The sequence below is a fragment of the Microplitis mediator genome, chromosome 2 (genome assembly GCF_029852145.1).
Source record: "Microplitis mediator isolate UGA2020A chromosome 2, iyMicMedi2.1, whole genome shotgun sequence".
Classification (NCBI taxonomy): domain Eukaryota; kingdom Metazoa; phylum Arthropoda; class Insecta; order Hymenoptera; family Braconidae; genus Microplitis; species Microplitis mediator.
Genome location: NC_079970.1, coordinates 19110864 through 19125751, shown reverse-complemented (window position 1 = coordinate 19125751; position 14888 = coordinate 19110864). Strand labels below are relative to the sequence as shown.

Sequence of the window (14888 nt, the reverse complement as noted above, 5' to 3'; positions counted from 1 at the left end):
AAATGGCGTAGAAATATATTCAACAATTGTTACAAGAGGTGACTGTCTCGCTCGAGCTTCTTGCTTATTCTGCTTTACAAAAATTAATCTTAAAAGTTATTTTAAGTTTGAAGGGCGTCAGCCTTGGGGACTATAGCGGGGTAAGTTTTCCTTATCGGCTAGCTGTGGGGACGTAGTCGGGGCCTGATGACGTCACAGCCACTATTTCCGCCCCTCGAGGTTGAATCTTCTCCTCCGCCGCTTGGTCGACTTTTCAACAGCTGCTGCGTTACCCAATGCTTAGACCGCTCGAGTTTTATTGCGCCTCCAACCGGCTTATCCTCCGTTTTTCAAGGTTTTATTTAAGGGTTTCGAGGAATTTCCTTACTGATTTATGACAGGGTACTTGAATCTCTTAAAACTACTTAAATACGAAATTTACAGAATATTTATAAATAACTAACAAACGTCTATACAACTTTCTCTTAATTCTAGCGAACAACACGCTTAAAAGGTTTTAAACATAGGTTCCTTTTATAATTTTCCATTTATAATTTATTCTACGCGAGCCTCGAGTGACCAGATGTTTTATTATTTGAAGTTCGGAAAATCCAAGATTTTTCCACGATTTATTTAAATTATATAAATATAATTATATTTGAATAGCCCGCGTAGGGTTTATATCTTAATTCCGCGAGGGGTCATTTCAATCGGACAGGTGGACCGCGATGGGACATTACAGTTCTCGGTTGCCGGTAGACAGTAGACACTAGCAGCTAGGGTTCTTGCTCAAGATACTTACTCCAGAATCTTGCTCAAACAGGTGTTACTAGGGATGTTATTGTATGTACGTCACCAAGATATTTACATGTAATTCCATATAATTACATCGGGCCATTTTCTACGTATAAGTATATATGTAAGCAAATAATTACATCAAATTATATATGGATTATATATAATTAGATATGATTTGCATATAATTAGATATAACTGCATGTAACTTTGTTTACCCGGGCGATTCTGAAAGATTAAAGATTTTTAGGACGTAATTACAATTAGTAATTAATTTAAAATAACACTAGCACCCAGCAGTCACTACACGTAAACGCATTAGTATATATCACTAGGAAAGTACTTATGATCTAAATTTAACTGTTTATCAAAGCCTTACCAAATTAGAAACTTTTCTTTGTTAAAGCAAAAAGTGGGAATACCACTTTAATTCACTGTGCAAGAGCAACAATGATATCAATATCTGTTCACTCCCTAACGGACCCAAATTACGGTAAATTACTGTAAACCACCGTAAATTACGGTAATCCACCGTAAAATGCCGATTTACCGTAAATTACGGTGGTTTTACCGTAATTTACGGTGGATGTACCGTAAAATACGGAAATACGGTAATCCACCGTAAATTACGGTAATTCGTTAATCCATCCGAATTTTTTACGGTAGATTTATCGTATTCGACGGTAAATTTACGGTATACCCGCCGTAATTTACGGTAATCCATAAATTAAAAAGTTTGCAATTCTATGCACACTTCTTTCCAAAATTCCATAAAGACTCATATTAGATTTGGAAACTTTAAATTTTTTTAAGAATTCAACTTCATCATAAAATTTTTTACTAAAATTTTTTTGCATATTCGTGAGTATTTAGAAAATTATTTAATTTTTTAGTCATAACATACATTTTAGCTGCATTTATCTTAATAATATGCTGTCTTACTAATGAAATAACACCGTATCTATCACGGGAATTATCAAAATAATGATCCTTAACTTTATTAAAATCAATATAAGCACGTAGCAAATTCTTACAAATAATCAGGAGACACGGTAGTGTCTCGCGCCAAGTACACGTTCAAACACATGTATATGTGTGAAGTGTCATGGCGCGAGCCTGCCGTGTATCTATACCGTAGACATAGTCGTTTTTGGCTCTTTTTAGCTCTCATTTTTAAAAACTTTTTTAAAATAATAAATTTTCAGAAAGTTCCTTCTCTATTCGAAAGATGATTGATTGTTCGTCTTAAAATTATAAAACTTTATTCATTTTAGTTATGAGAACTAATTTAAATAATGAAATTAGGCCAGCATATACTATAGCACCCCCAATTTAGACACTTTTATAAATTTTTTCATGCAAAAAGGGCACTGCCAGAGAATAAAAAGTTGTAAGAAATGCCATGATTCAGTAAAACATTGAAATTCTGATATAAAATTCAAACAATCCGTACTTAAATTATCGATATCATATCAGGAGATGACGATCAATAGAATGTAAGAACGTTTTAGATTTCAATGATACAAATAAATCCTTGTTAATGTCTAAGATGAATTTTTTTTATTCATTTCGTATTCAAAGTTTACTTGTATTTTTCATATGTTTCCTGATTTTGCATACATATATAGATACATATATACCTATACCACAGAAATACCTATTTGTGGGTTGCTAAAAATTTTTTTTTTTATTTTTTTAAGTTCTATCCGCTAGGTGGTATCAAAATCGTATAATATTTAGCGCGATGACAGATACAGATGCTCCAATAGTTACTTTAGCTAGAAATTAACGGTAATTTGATGTTGAAATTGCCTGAAATTTTCTGCCTGAATTTGCCGACAGTTTGACAACAAAAAGTGGAAAGAAAAATTTGCGGTTAATTTTTTCTCAATTTAAAGGTTAATTTTTACTACAAAAAAAAAATCCGTAATGTTCGTTCTTACCATATTAGAAGGTAAGCATATTTATACATAAAATTGTCTACAATTTGAGGATAAAAAAATACTTAACAATTTTTCAAGTCAAATTAACAATAAATTGACATAAAATTTGCCTGAAAATTGACGACAACTTTTTTCTAGTCAACTTTTGAAGTGAATTTGCATTCTAATTCGGGCAGTAAATTTACGTCAAATTCAATAGCAAGTTGCATACAAATTATCGTCAAATATGAAAAAGTCCGAAGTTGACAGAAATTTGACGAAAAATTCAACGAAACTTTTGTAAGTAAATTTTTGCTAAAGCAAACTGTGCTATTAGGGTGTTGTCATTGGCTGTCTTTGACCGAACCTCCCTAATAGCACAGTTTGCTTCAGCAAAAATTTCCTTCAATTTTTCTTCAAATATCCGTCAACTTCGGACTTTTCTATTTTTGACGACGATTTGCATACAACTTGCTAAACAATTAGACGTCAATTAACCACTCGAATTAAAATGCAAATTCACTTCAAAAGTTGACTAGAAAAAATTTTTTGTAAGTTTTCAGGCAAATTTTTACATCAATTTATTGTTAATTTGACTCGAAAAATTGTGTAGCATTTTTTTACCGTAGAATTGTAGATAATTTTATGTATAAATTTGCTTACCTTCTGAAATGGTAGAAACAAACATAAATGACTTTTTTTTTTATCGTAAAAATTTACCTTCAAATCGAGGAAAAATTATCCGCAAATTTTTCTTTCTAACTTTTGCTGTTAAATTGTCGACAGATTTAGGCAGCGAATTTCAGGCAATTTTAATATCAAGTTACTGGTAATTTCAAGCTAAAGTGGCTATTAGGGTATGCATAAGGATATACATATACATATATATATTCTAATAGCCACTTTAGCTTGGGACTGACAGTTATTTGACAGTTGAAATTACTGAAATTTGCTGCCCAAATACGCCGACAATTTGAAAGCAAAAGTTGGAAAAATCAACTTAATGTCATTGTCTGACGGTAACACTTGTAGTCAAGTTGAATACAAGTCACAGACAATTTACTGTCATTTTAACCGTAACTTTGCTCTCCAACATTTTCCTTTAAGTTGGCTTCAGAATATGGCAGTGGCTTGAAGTTCACTTGCGGTTATGGTGGCTATCAGGGTACTTCCCTAATAACAACTTTAGCTTAAAATTGACAGTAATTTGACATTGAAATTTCCTGAATTTGCTGACATTTTGACAGCAAAAATTGGAAAGAAAAATTTGCGGTTAATTTTTCCTCAATTTAAAGGTTAATTTTTACTACAAAAAAAAAGTCTGTCATGTTCGTTCTTACCATTGCTGAAGATAAACGAATTTATACATAAAAATTAATTAATCAGGTTATGATATTGAAATATCCAAAAATTCCCTTAGAATCCACTCAACTGCGACAAGAACCGCATAGAATCCTATAGACTGTAGTGGTTTCTATGCGGTTTTTGTCGCAGTTGAGTGGATTCTATGGGAATTTTTGGATAGGGTTAGCAGTACAAAATTACTACAATTGTTAACAAACAATTTTATTGTTTCGACAAGATAATACTATAAACAATATAGGCTCACTTGTCTTAAATTATAAATCGATTTCTAATAGTGTATATCAAAATCATTAACAATCAACATAACAAAAAAAAGACAAATCCTACCAAAAACAGATTCTCTGTATAAAATCGCGCCAAGTACACGTTTAAAATTTTTTACAATTAAGAAAAGATTCTTTTTACAAAAAAAATAAATCAAATCGAAAAAATACCAAGTACCTAATATAATTCGGAATCATGAAAAACATTTTCATAGAATTGAAAAAAAAATTGAAAAAAAATATTTCAATGTACTTGGTGTGCCTATAAACTGGAAAAAAAAAGAAAATTCAATTTTATTAGAAAATAATTTATATGCGAAATCAATTCTCGAAATTAATTTTGCTTGAATAAATTTAGTAATGCACACCAAGTACATTGAAATTTCTTTTTTCAATTTTTTTTTCAATTCTATGAAAATGTTTTTTATGATTTTGAATTATATGAGGTACTTGGTATTTTTTCGATTTGATTTATTTTTTTTGTAAAAAAAATCTTTTCTTAATTGTAAAAAATTTTAAACGTGTACTTGGCGCGATTTTATACAGAGAATCTGTTTTTGGTAGGATAAAATTATCTTTTAAAAAAGCATAATCGATCACAGAATTTCTATGAGATGATAATCTGTTAACATCAATGTCATCATGATTTAATAATAATTCAACGGCTTTTGCATTTTGAACATCAGCCGCAATATGCAAAGCTGTCAAATTACAGCCATCAGCATTCACAGTATTAGGATTAATATCTCTTTCCAAAAGAGTCTCCAAAACTCTATTACTACGACAACGTATAGCATCGATAAGCAATGATTCATAATCTTCACTTTTTTTGCAGATATCATCACTATTTTTAATCATTAATTTTACCAGATCTTCACAATCTTGTTTTACAGCAATACGCAAGTGTTCAAATTTGTTTGACATCAAACTGGATAAACTATTAAAATTTGCACCACGATTTATAAGAAATTCAGCAATATCATATCGACATCTTCTAATAGCAAACTCCAAAGGATAAATATCATAGGAATGGTATGTAGCAACTTAATTATTGAACGAAGTCGCTTTACAAAGAACAAATTTGGTATTAAACCCAATTAATTCAATGAAAGTATGTATAATTATTATAGTAAAACTGATTATTAACAGATACAATTGAATTAATTTAATATTGACTGGGATGTGACTATTAATTGTCTTGACGATACAAATTGATTTGAAAATGATTGACTGAATAAATTAAGATCTATTGTATGACTCGAGTAAATAAAATTATATAACAATTCCGTAATTTCATTGACTAGATGATTAAACAAATTCAACCAACAATTATTAGCAAATCATCACTTACTCCAATAATTTCTCTGACCTTCTTATTCAAACTCCAACCGTTCTGTTTTTCTCCAAATCTTTTTCCTGTCTACGTGCCAAATCCAAATGATGTTCCCAATCCACTCCACCAGTTATTGGTGTTGAATAATTTTAATTAATGGTTCAATAAAACTTAGAAAATAAGAATGAACTCACGTAGGCTCTTGGCTCAATAGATATATATATATATATATATAGATGAACTAGCAGCAATGTTAGTAGCAGTGTAGAAGATCAGTGCAATAGTTGATGTCAGAACAATAGGCGGAGTGCTGTGGGCCTCGGACCCTTCTAGCTCCAGGTTAGCCAACCTCTGAAACGACAAATTGCCGAAGGACTCGACTGTAGTGACCTCGGAGAATCAGCCCTAATAGCACAGTGTGCTTCAGCGAAAGTTTACTTACAAAAGTTTCCTTGAATTTTCTGTCAAATGTCCGTCAACATCGGACTTTTCCGTTTTTGACGACAATTTATACACAACTTGCTATACAATTTGACGTAAATTTACTACCCGAATTAGAATACAAATTCACTTTAAAAGTTGACTAGAAAAAATTTGTTGTCAATTTTCAGGCAAATTTGTACACTAATTTATTGTTAATTTGACTTGTAAAATTGTTTAGTATTTTTTTACCCTCATCCTGATAGCACGAGTTGCTCGTCAAAAAGTTGGTATTCATTAGTTTACGACCAACCCTAACAACCACATTAGCTTGAAATTAACAGTAATTTGACGTTAAAATCAACTAAAATTCGCTGCCTGAATTTGCTGACAATTTGACAACAAAAGATGGAAAGAAAAATTTGTAGTTAATTTTTCCTCAATTTAGAGGTAACTTTTTATTAGAAAAAAAAAAATTAGTGTTGTTCATTCATACCATTAGAGAAGGTTACCAAATTGATACATAAAATTATCTACAATTTGACGGTAAAAAAATACTTAATAATTTTTCAAGTCAAATTAAGGTGTCATTATGTTTAAATTTTTCATCTTTTATCCATTCATGATTTACGGTTATTTGTTAAGTCAATTTTCAGGCAAATTATTACATTAATTTATTGTTAATTTGACTTGAGAAACTGATAAGTATATTTTTACTATCAAATTGTAGACATTTTTATGTATCAATTTGCTTACCATCAGTTATTATTTTCTGTTTATTTTTGGGAATAAATACAAGGTATCGACGATAATTTTATGATGTACGTATTTAATTTGCATTAAATATTGGGGTAGTTGTCATCAAATAAATAATTCGTAATATTTTTTCAAACAATTTGGATATATGTTAGAGAATATTTATTCACACAAAAAGATATAAAAGTATAAAAAGTTCTACATTCCACAATCGACACTGAGGAATTCTTTAAACTTACATTTGATCGTAAGTTAAAAAACTGAAGATAAAATAATGTTACTTTATATGAATTAATTTTTACTGAGTATTGAAAAAAATTAAAAGACATTTATACTGTAATGTCTATTATAATTCTTAATCTAAAAATAGTATATTCAGATACAGGAGGTATCGTATGTATTAAAATCTTATTTTCTAAAACTAAAAATTATTAGATTTACAACACAAGTATTAATCATTTTAACCTTTCGTTACTTGCGCTATGAGCGTGACGCCGCCTTTTTGACTAAAATTGCAATAAAAATTACTGTATAGGTATTTGTGATTTAATACTTAACCAATTTTCTTTTTGAAATCTATATTTTTGTTAAATATGATTATAATTGATAAATATCCATTTTAAATATAAAAGAAGTATATTTATGTATTACGAGAATGTGAGAAAGCGGCACAGTGCTCATTATACGAGTTAAATCGTCGGTTCAATTTTTGTGACCACGTTGGCAAACTTACTGTTGTTACTGTAAGAAATAATTTATCATAGCATTATAATTTGGCAACGTCGCATTTCCTTTAGCATGGGCGGCACAGTGCTCGCCGCGTGATGAAAATCGCCGGGCGAGTGGACGCGAGTAACGAAAGGTCAAAAATAAAATATCAAAATATTAACTAGTCATTCCACGCAAATCTTGTCCTCTTGGAATCGCTCGAACCGCCTTCTTTCCGGTAATAGCTCCTGGTGTACCAAATATTTTCCGTTTGTTGATGCTAAAAAAAAAAATAAAAAAACTTAAGTGATTTGTAATATAAATAAATAAATAAATAAAATAGAAAAAAAGTAATGTACCATTGATTTTCATTGAAGTTTGCTATTTTCTTGATTAATTTTAATAATAACAATGGTTTAGTTATTCCTAATACTTCGTACTCTGGAGTTTTAGTAATATCTTTGATATTTTTTATCATAAATTCAAAAATAAACTCCAGCAATTGATTAGCATTATGCAGATCTGCTAAAATCATCAGTTTAATTGCATTATCAATCCTGACTGACTTAGGTAACGATTCTTCGCATAAACTTTTTAGGTTCAGCAGCTGGTATTTATCTGCGGCTTCTAATAAATACACAGCATCGATATCTAAATTATTTATCTCATCGGTATAAATAAACTCCAACATTTTATTGAAAATATTGGGATCTATATCAGGTATAGTAACTTCACTGACTTTTTTTTCCTTCATCTCATGGGTGAACATTGCGGAAAATACAGGACTTCGAGTTGACAGTATAAACTTGTGAGCTTTAAATTTTTCATTACCCACAACGAAAATAACGTCACTGTTTATTTTGGTATCAAAGAGTTCTTTCAGATCATCAGTTATTTTACGCTGTCGTTTTCGCATCGGATAATCAGTAGTAATTGATTTATAATCGTCATAAACAGTTAGTTCAGCACATACAGTTAAGGTGTTATTTGGTATAAGATCATCTTTATTTATCAGTAACTCTTTTATTTCAAGAAAATGTTCCGTTCCGTACGATTTATTCAAGTCGTAAGTTATGAAGGCAGTTTTTTGAAATTTTTTATCATTTCTGCTGTTTAATAGAAATAGTGAAATCTCTGTTCTTACTTTATTTTTCCCATTATTGCGTAGCAGGAATAGTGATACCCATTCCTTTTCTTTTGATAGACTCAGTTGTAAATACCATGAATTTTCAGTCTTATCATTAGTAGCAAAGTTTGATGAGTTAAGCTTTACTGTCTCTTCCTCGTTTTTAGCAGACTCAATGAATGATGTTATTTCATTAACTTCCCATTTATAAATCACTTGATGCTGTTGGCAGTGGGAATAACCTAAAATTTCCATCTTATTCAACAACAACGCAAATACTTGGAACTCAATTCTTCCAATTAAATTTATTTTAGAATTATTTGCTTATATTTAATTATCAATAGTTTAGTATTATAATAATATATACTAATAAAATATTAATCACGGTGTCACTGATTATAGATCACTGAGATGAAAAATATAACAACTTTTGATACTTTATAACGGAAGCGTCTGAAGCGGTCTGAAACTTTTGCAGGTATACGACTCAGGCTGAGTCACTCAGCCATAAGCCAGTGATGCCAACTCGTCGAAATTTTTTCCCCCAAGTTTATTTTAAAATCCCCTGAATTCAAACCAAAATACCCTAAACTCGAACGTGAAAAAATTTTTTGAATTGAGAGTTTCATTTTATATTATTTTGCTTAATAGAATTAATTAAATAAAAAAAAATTAGTCAAATATTTTTAGTTGTTTAAAATTTGATAAATTAACTTACTTACATAAGTTTTCATGTTAAATCAGAAAATTAAAAGTAGATAGGTTTTATTCAATTAGTACACGAAATTGATAGGAAAAAGTTATTATATTTACTGAATAGGCATCAGTACGTGTAATTTATAAATAAATAAAATATATATATTCATAATTATAAATATTCAGACTATGTTAATTCCCAACTCAATAATAATTTTAAAGAACTCATGAGCTGCTTGTTCTTCATTAGTGTCAGTAGTTTTAAAGTCATACATTTTTACATTAAACAGTTTTAACATACTAGAAGATGGAACAAAATTTACACACGAACCATAGTTTCTCTGTATGCTAAATTTAACCATCATTAAACTTTGCAACAATTCAAGTGTCAACTTATTCCTTAGTTTATTTTTGAAAATGTTATAAATTGAAAACGCGCGTTCCATACTTGCGTTGAAAATTGGAACCGATAATAAAGCCATAGCAAACTTTGCAATGTTTTTAAACCGTTTATGTCCTGCAGCATCACAATCGTCAGATACTTCAGCATAGAAATCGACCGAATTTCCGAGATTAGACCATGACTTGTTATGCACTTTATTCCATTCCGACTCGATGTCATTTTTATTGCCATATAAATCAGTTCTATGAATCTGAGTTAGAATATTATTGAGACTAGGTTTGAGTTGTGATGTTGCAACTTTCGGGTGAAGATCGGCCATAGTTTTAAGTACTGATAAATTATCAGGCAATCGTAATTGTATGTTTTCAGATAACACAATCAAAAACGTTTTGCATCTCTCTCGTACGTCCTTCATGTCTGGGCGTGTAATATTTTTAGCAATGCACTCGAAATCATAGCTACTGCCTAGGTCATTAAGTAAGTTGGAGACCGTGGGGAACAAAGACTTGCATAGGTCTTAATTTGACATGAGTTTGATGAAAAAAATTTTCAGTCATAAAAAGATTATTTACGTTCCCCCTAAAAAATTCCCTAGAAGAAATTTTCCCCTAAAAAAACCCTGTTTTAAATTATTTCCCCTAAATTTAGGGGGAAAACCCCCAAGTTGGCATCACTGGCATAAGCGACCCGACCAAAAATAAAACCCTACCCAATTGAAGTCAGCCGCATCATACCTACCTAGAAAATTCCCGCTCCAACAAAATATTCTACCATCTCAAAATCTCTACCAATGAAAAAATCTACCATAATATAATCACTACCAGAAAAAAACTCTACCAAGTTGCATTTATGAATAAGTTCTACCGTTTGAAAATCCCTACTATCAACTATAAAACGTATATTTACAGACAATAAATTTATTTTTAATTAATTGAGAATCATTTAGGAAGATTTAGGAATATAATTTTATAATTCAGCACTAATTAATTAAAGAGTAATCATTTAATACGGTTTGAGCGTTTAGTGCACGTGTTAGAAAATATAATTAACACGACTTTTTCGTTAGTTAATAGGAAACTATTTGGGAAAAAAGTTATGAATTGTTTTGGTTTTAAAAATTCCAAATGCTATTTATTCATCAATTATTAAGTCCTAAATAATAAAGTCATATTCCTAAATCTTCCCAAATGATTTCCAATTAATTAAAAATAAATTTGATGTCTGTAAAATATACATTCTAAAGTTGATGGTAAGGATTTTTAACGATATATTTTATTCACATAAATGCAACATGGTAGTGTTTTTTTCTAGCAGTGATTATATCATGGTAAATTTTTTCATTGGTGGAGATTTTGGGATAGTAGAATATTTTATTGGAGCGGGAATTTTCTAGGTAGGTATGATGCGGCTGACTTCAATTGGTTAGGGTTTTATTTTTGCTTGGGTCGCTTATGACTAGGTCGTATACCTGCCGAAACTTTTAGCTTTACCGTTTTTATATCAATTTAGTATTTAACGTTAGCGCCATCTTTTAATGGCAACAAAATGTAGCGCGATTTTCGAATTACAACGAATCAATTTTAGTAATTATATCTAATAATCAAAACAAATTAAATATTAATTTTAAAAATACTTATTACCGAATAAATAATCATCCATTAAACATAAATTTGATATACATTGTCTCAAAGTAAAATATAATTTGAAATCAGCAACTGAAGCAGTGACTTTTGTCAAGCATGGGTGTCCTGTATGCAAAGATAGTAAAACTATCAACTTAATTAACAAATTGGAATCCTGTTTTGCGAAATTAGATAAATTAGACAAACTAGATAGCCTTGATAAGTCAGTTCAATCGTTACATAGCAAATTTTATGATATGAAGGCAATGCATGATGACTTACTTGAGAAATTTAATAAACTGGACGAACGAGTAGTTCATCTTGAAACTACAGATCCGAAAGATTATACTGATATTGTGGAAAAAATTACTAAGGCGACTGAAATTATTTCCAATGTGAATTTTGAGATGAGAGCACTTCAAATGGAAACATCTGCACTTGCTGATGAATTTGCTATTTCGGGCCTCGTGGAACGTCCAGGGGAAAAATTAAATGATATTACTAATAAATTACTAAATTTCTTGGAAATACCTTCAAGTAAATTATGTGTCAAATTTGTCAAGCGACTTGGTAAAGTTAATCCTGGTCAACAACAAAAATCTAATCATCGTCATCGTGATATTCTAATAAAAGTAGACTCGAAAAAGTCAGTAGATATTGTAATGCAGGAAGTTAAAAAAAAAAGGAAATATTTCTAGTAAAATATTGGTGCCAGATCATGGATCTTCTTCAGATAATATTAGATTACACCGAATACATGCACCCGCTTTATACAAATTCCGACAAAATATAATTAAGAAATTTCCTAATTTATCACCACGTAATATTTGGATTGCTTCATCATCAGTTTTTGTTAGATATGCGTTGGATAAAAAGCCTCTTAAACTACTTCCATCAACTGGTATAGAGACGCTTAGTAAGCATCTTAACTACCGATCAGCAGTATCATCATCATACACTATAAATTTTCAGGGACATTCATCATCTTTGAGTAATTTAAAAGTCTGTCATATTAATATTAGATCACTTATTAGTAATTTTAATCAATTTAAATTTAATTAATCAAAATCGTTGAAGTTAATCAGTGTGTTATAAAAATTAATAAAATTATTGAAAACATTGTTTTATGGTGCTCTAAAAATGTACTTAAATTTAATAATGCTATAATATTTGTTAGTACACATAAAATAAATAGTGATTTATACACGTCAATACATAAAATTGTAGTTGATAGTGTTAGTTGATATTATTATTATTATTAATAATAATAATTAATAGCAGTTATTGTACTAAATTAAGATTAAAATTATCTATTTATAAATGTAAATTACTTAATAATGACAATGATGTATGATGCATGAAACTCAATATCTATACTATACAAAAATTGTAATCGAATGTATAAAGGATGGCCGCAAGGAGCCTAGACTCCATGGCCAAATAAACAAAATTTCTATCTATCTATCTATTAATTTTTACTAGTATATGACTTCTACGGATAATTAATTTTTTTTTAGCGAGTGGTCATGGTGAACATTTACTAACTTTGCGATGACTGTTAGTTGATGTTTTAATTTTTGCATCAATAAGAAGTCCAAAGTTAAAATCAGAATATTTTTTACAGGTGAATAATTTTTTTTAAACATATAAATTTAAAATAAATAAAAAATTCTGTCCCAGTTCGTATAAAGTTAGAGGTGAAAATTATTTATGATTTTATAGATTTACTTTGACTTTATAAGCAAATTGTTATACAATAGATATAAACAAAAGTATATGTTTAAAGATAAATTTATAATAATTAGCCATACAAAAATTTATTTGAATACTCCAATTCAAAATTAATTTAAACTAATAGCATTTACTCCTCATTATTTTTTTACACATTAATATGTTTCCGCCCACGCGATGTTTAATGAGAACAATCATCAGAAAACTATAAGAAAAAATGAAAACTATCATTTTCTGCTTATTTTTTCTGAATAATTATAAGGTATCGATGATAATTTAACGATGTATGTATTTAATTTGCATTACACATTGGGATAGTTGTAATTAAATAAGTAATGCGTAATATGTTTTCAAACAATTTAATTATTTGTTAGAGAATATTTATTAGAAAAAAGATATGAAAGTATAAAAATTTCTGCAAGTCCACAATTGTGACTGAGGAATTTCATACGTTTACATTCAACAATAATTTTAAAAAATAAAAACAAGATAATGTTAATTTATATAAACTAATTTGTACTTGGCATTGAAAAATATTTATATGGTAAAGAATATTTGAGTTGATAATCTAAAAATATTAATTTACAAACAGTAAATATCTGATCTATTTAAATCTTACTTTCTAAGAATAATAATTATTAGATTTTTAAATTAAGTATTCGTCGTCTAAATCATTAAACCAAAATATTTTAGGTAAATATTCCACTTATGCCGCTCTCTAATTAATTGAGTACTTAGAGTATAATATCCTAATTATTTTTCATCTTTTGAAGCTATAAAAAAAAATGAGTTAATTGAATTGCAAATAAATAAATAAATTACATGAAAAAAAAAAAAAAAACAAATACCGTTGATCTTTATTAAAGTCGTTAATTTTTAAATTAATTTCGTTAAAAACAAAGGATTAGATTCCTCTAATATTTTATACTCTGGAGTATCAATGACATCCTCGATATTTTGTAATATTAATTCAAGCACATATTCGAATAATTGATTAGCATTGTGCAGATCTGCTAAAATCATCAATTCAATCGCATTATCAATACTGGCCGACTTAAATAATGATTCTTCGCATAAACTTTTGAGTGTTAACAATTGATATTTATCTGCGGCTTCCAATAAACTCGCAGCATCTATATCCAAATTATTTTTTTCGTCAGTATAAATAAACTCTAGCATTTTATTGAAAATTTCAGGTTCTATATCAGGTATTGCAACTTTATTGTCTCTATTTTCCTTCATTTTATGAGTGAACATTGCGGAAAATACAGGACTGCGAGTTGACAAAATAATCTTGTGAGCTTTAAATTTTTCGTTACCCACAACTAAAGTAACGTCACTGTTTATTTTACTGTCATAGAGTTCTTTAAGGTCATTTTATGCTGTGGTGTGTCCAACAGGAATTTAGTAGGAAATGTTTGATAATCTTCGTAAATAGTTAGTTCAATACCTACAGTTAAGGTATTATTTGGTAAAAAATCATTTTTATTTTCTAATAACTTTTTTATTTCAAAAAGTTTCGAAAATCCCCATCCATTTTTAAAATTACGATTTGCATAGGCAGTTTCAATAAACTTTCTTCCATTTTTGCTGTCTAGCATAAATAGTGCAAACTTAATTCTTCCTTTATCTTCCCCATTATTGCGATGCAGGAATAGTGATATCCAACCCTTTTCTCTCATTAGTTGCAGCTGTAAACACCATGAAGTTTCATTTTTGTCATATGTGGTTTTGAAGTTAGATGAGACGAGCTTCACTGTCTCTTCATC

General features: G+C 29.4%; 1 protein-coding gene across 1 annotated transcript; it reads right to left on the bottom strand.

The window, feature by feature from the left end:
• Positions 1-7003: 7003 nt before the first annotated feature.
• Positions 7004-9152, bottom strand: LOC130663149 (speckle-type POZ protein B-like). Its single transcript, XM_057462250.1, has 2 exons — positions 7901-9152; positions 7004-7821 (listed from the first exon to the last, which is right to left on the bottom strand). The coding sequence occupies exons 1-2, from the start codon at positions 8920-8922 to the stop codon at positions 7719-7721; spliced, it is 1125 nt and encodes a 374-aa protein (XP_057318233.1). The 5' UTR covers positions 8923-9152; the 3' UTR covers positions 7004-7718.
• Between the last annotated feature and the right edge of the window lie 5736 nt (positions 9153-14888).

Coding starts and splice junctions, on each gene's coding strand:
- LOC130663149 (XM_057462250.1), bottom strand. CDS start 8,922: ATGGAAATTTTAGGTTATTCCCACTGCCAACAGCATCAAGTGATTTAT. Junction 7,822..7,900: donor AACTTCAATGAAAATCAATG/GTACATTACTTT, acceptor TTTTTTTTTTAG/CATCAACAAACGGAAAATAT.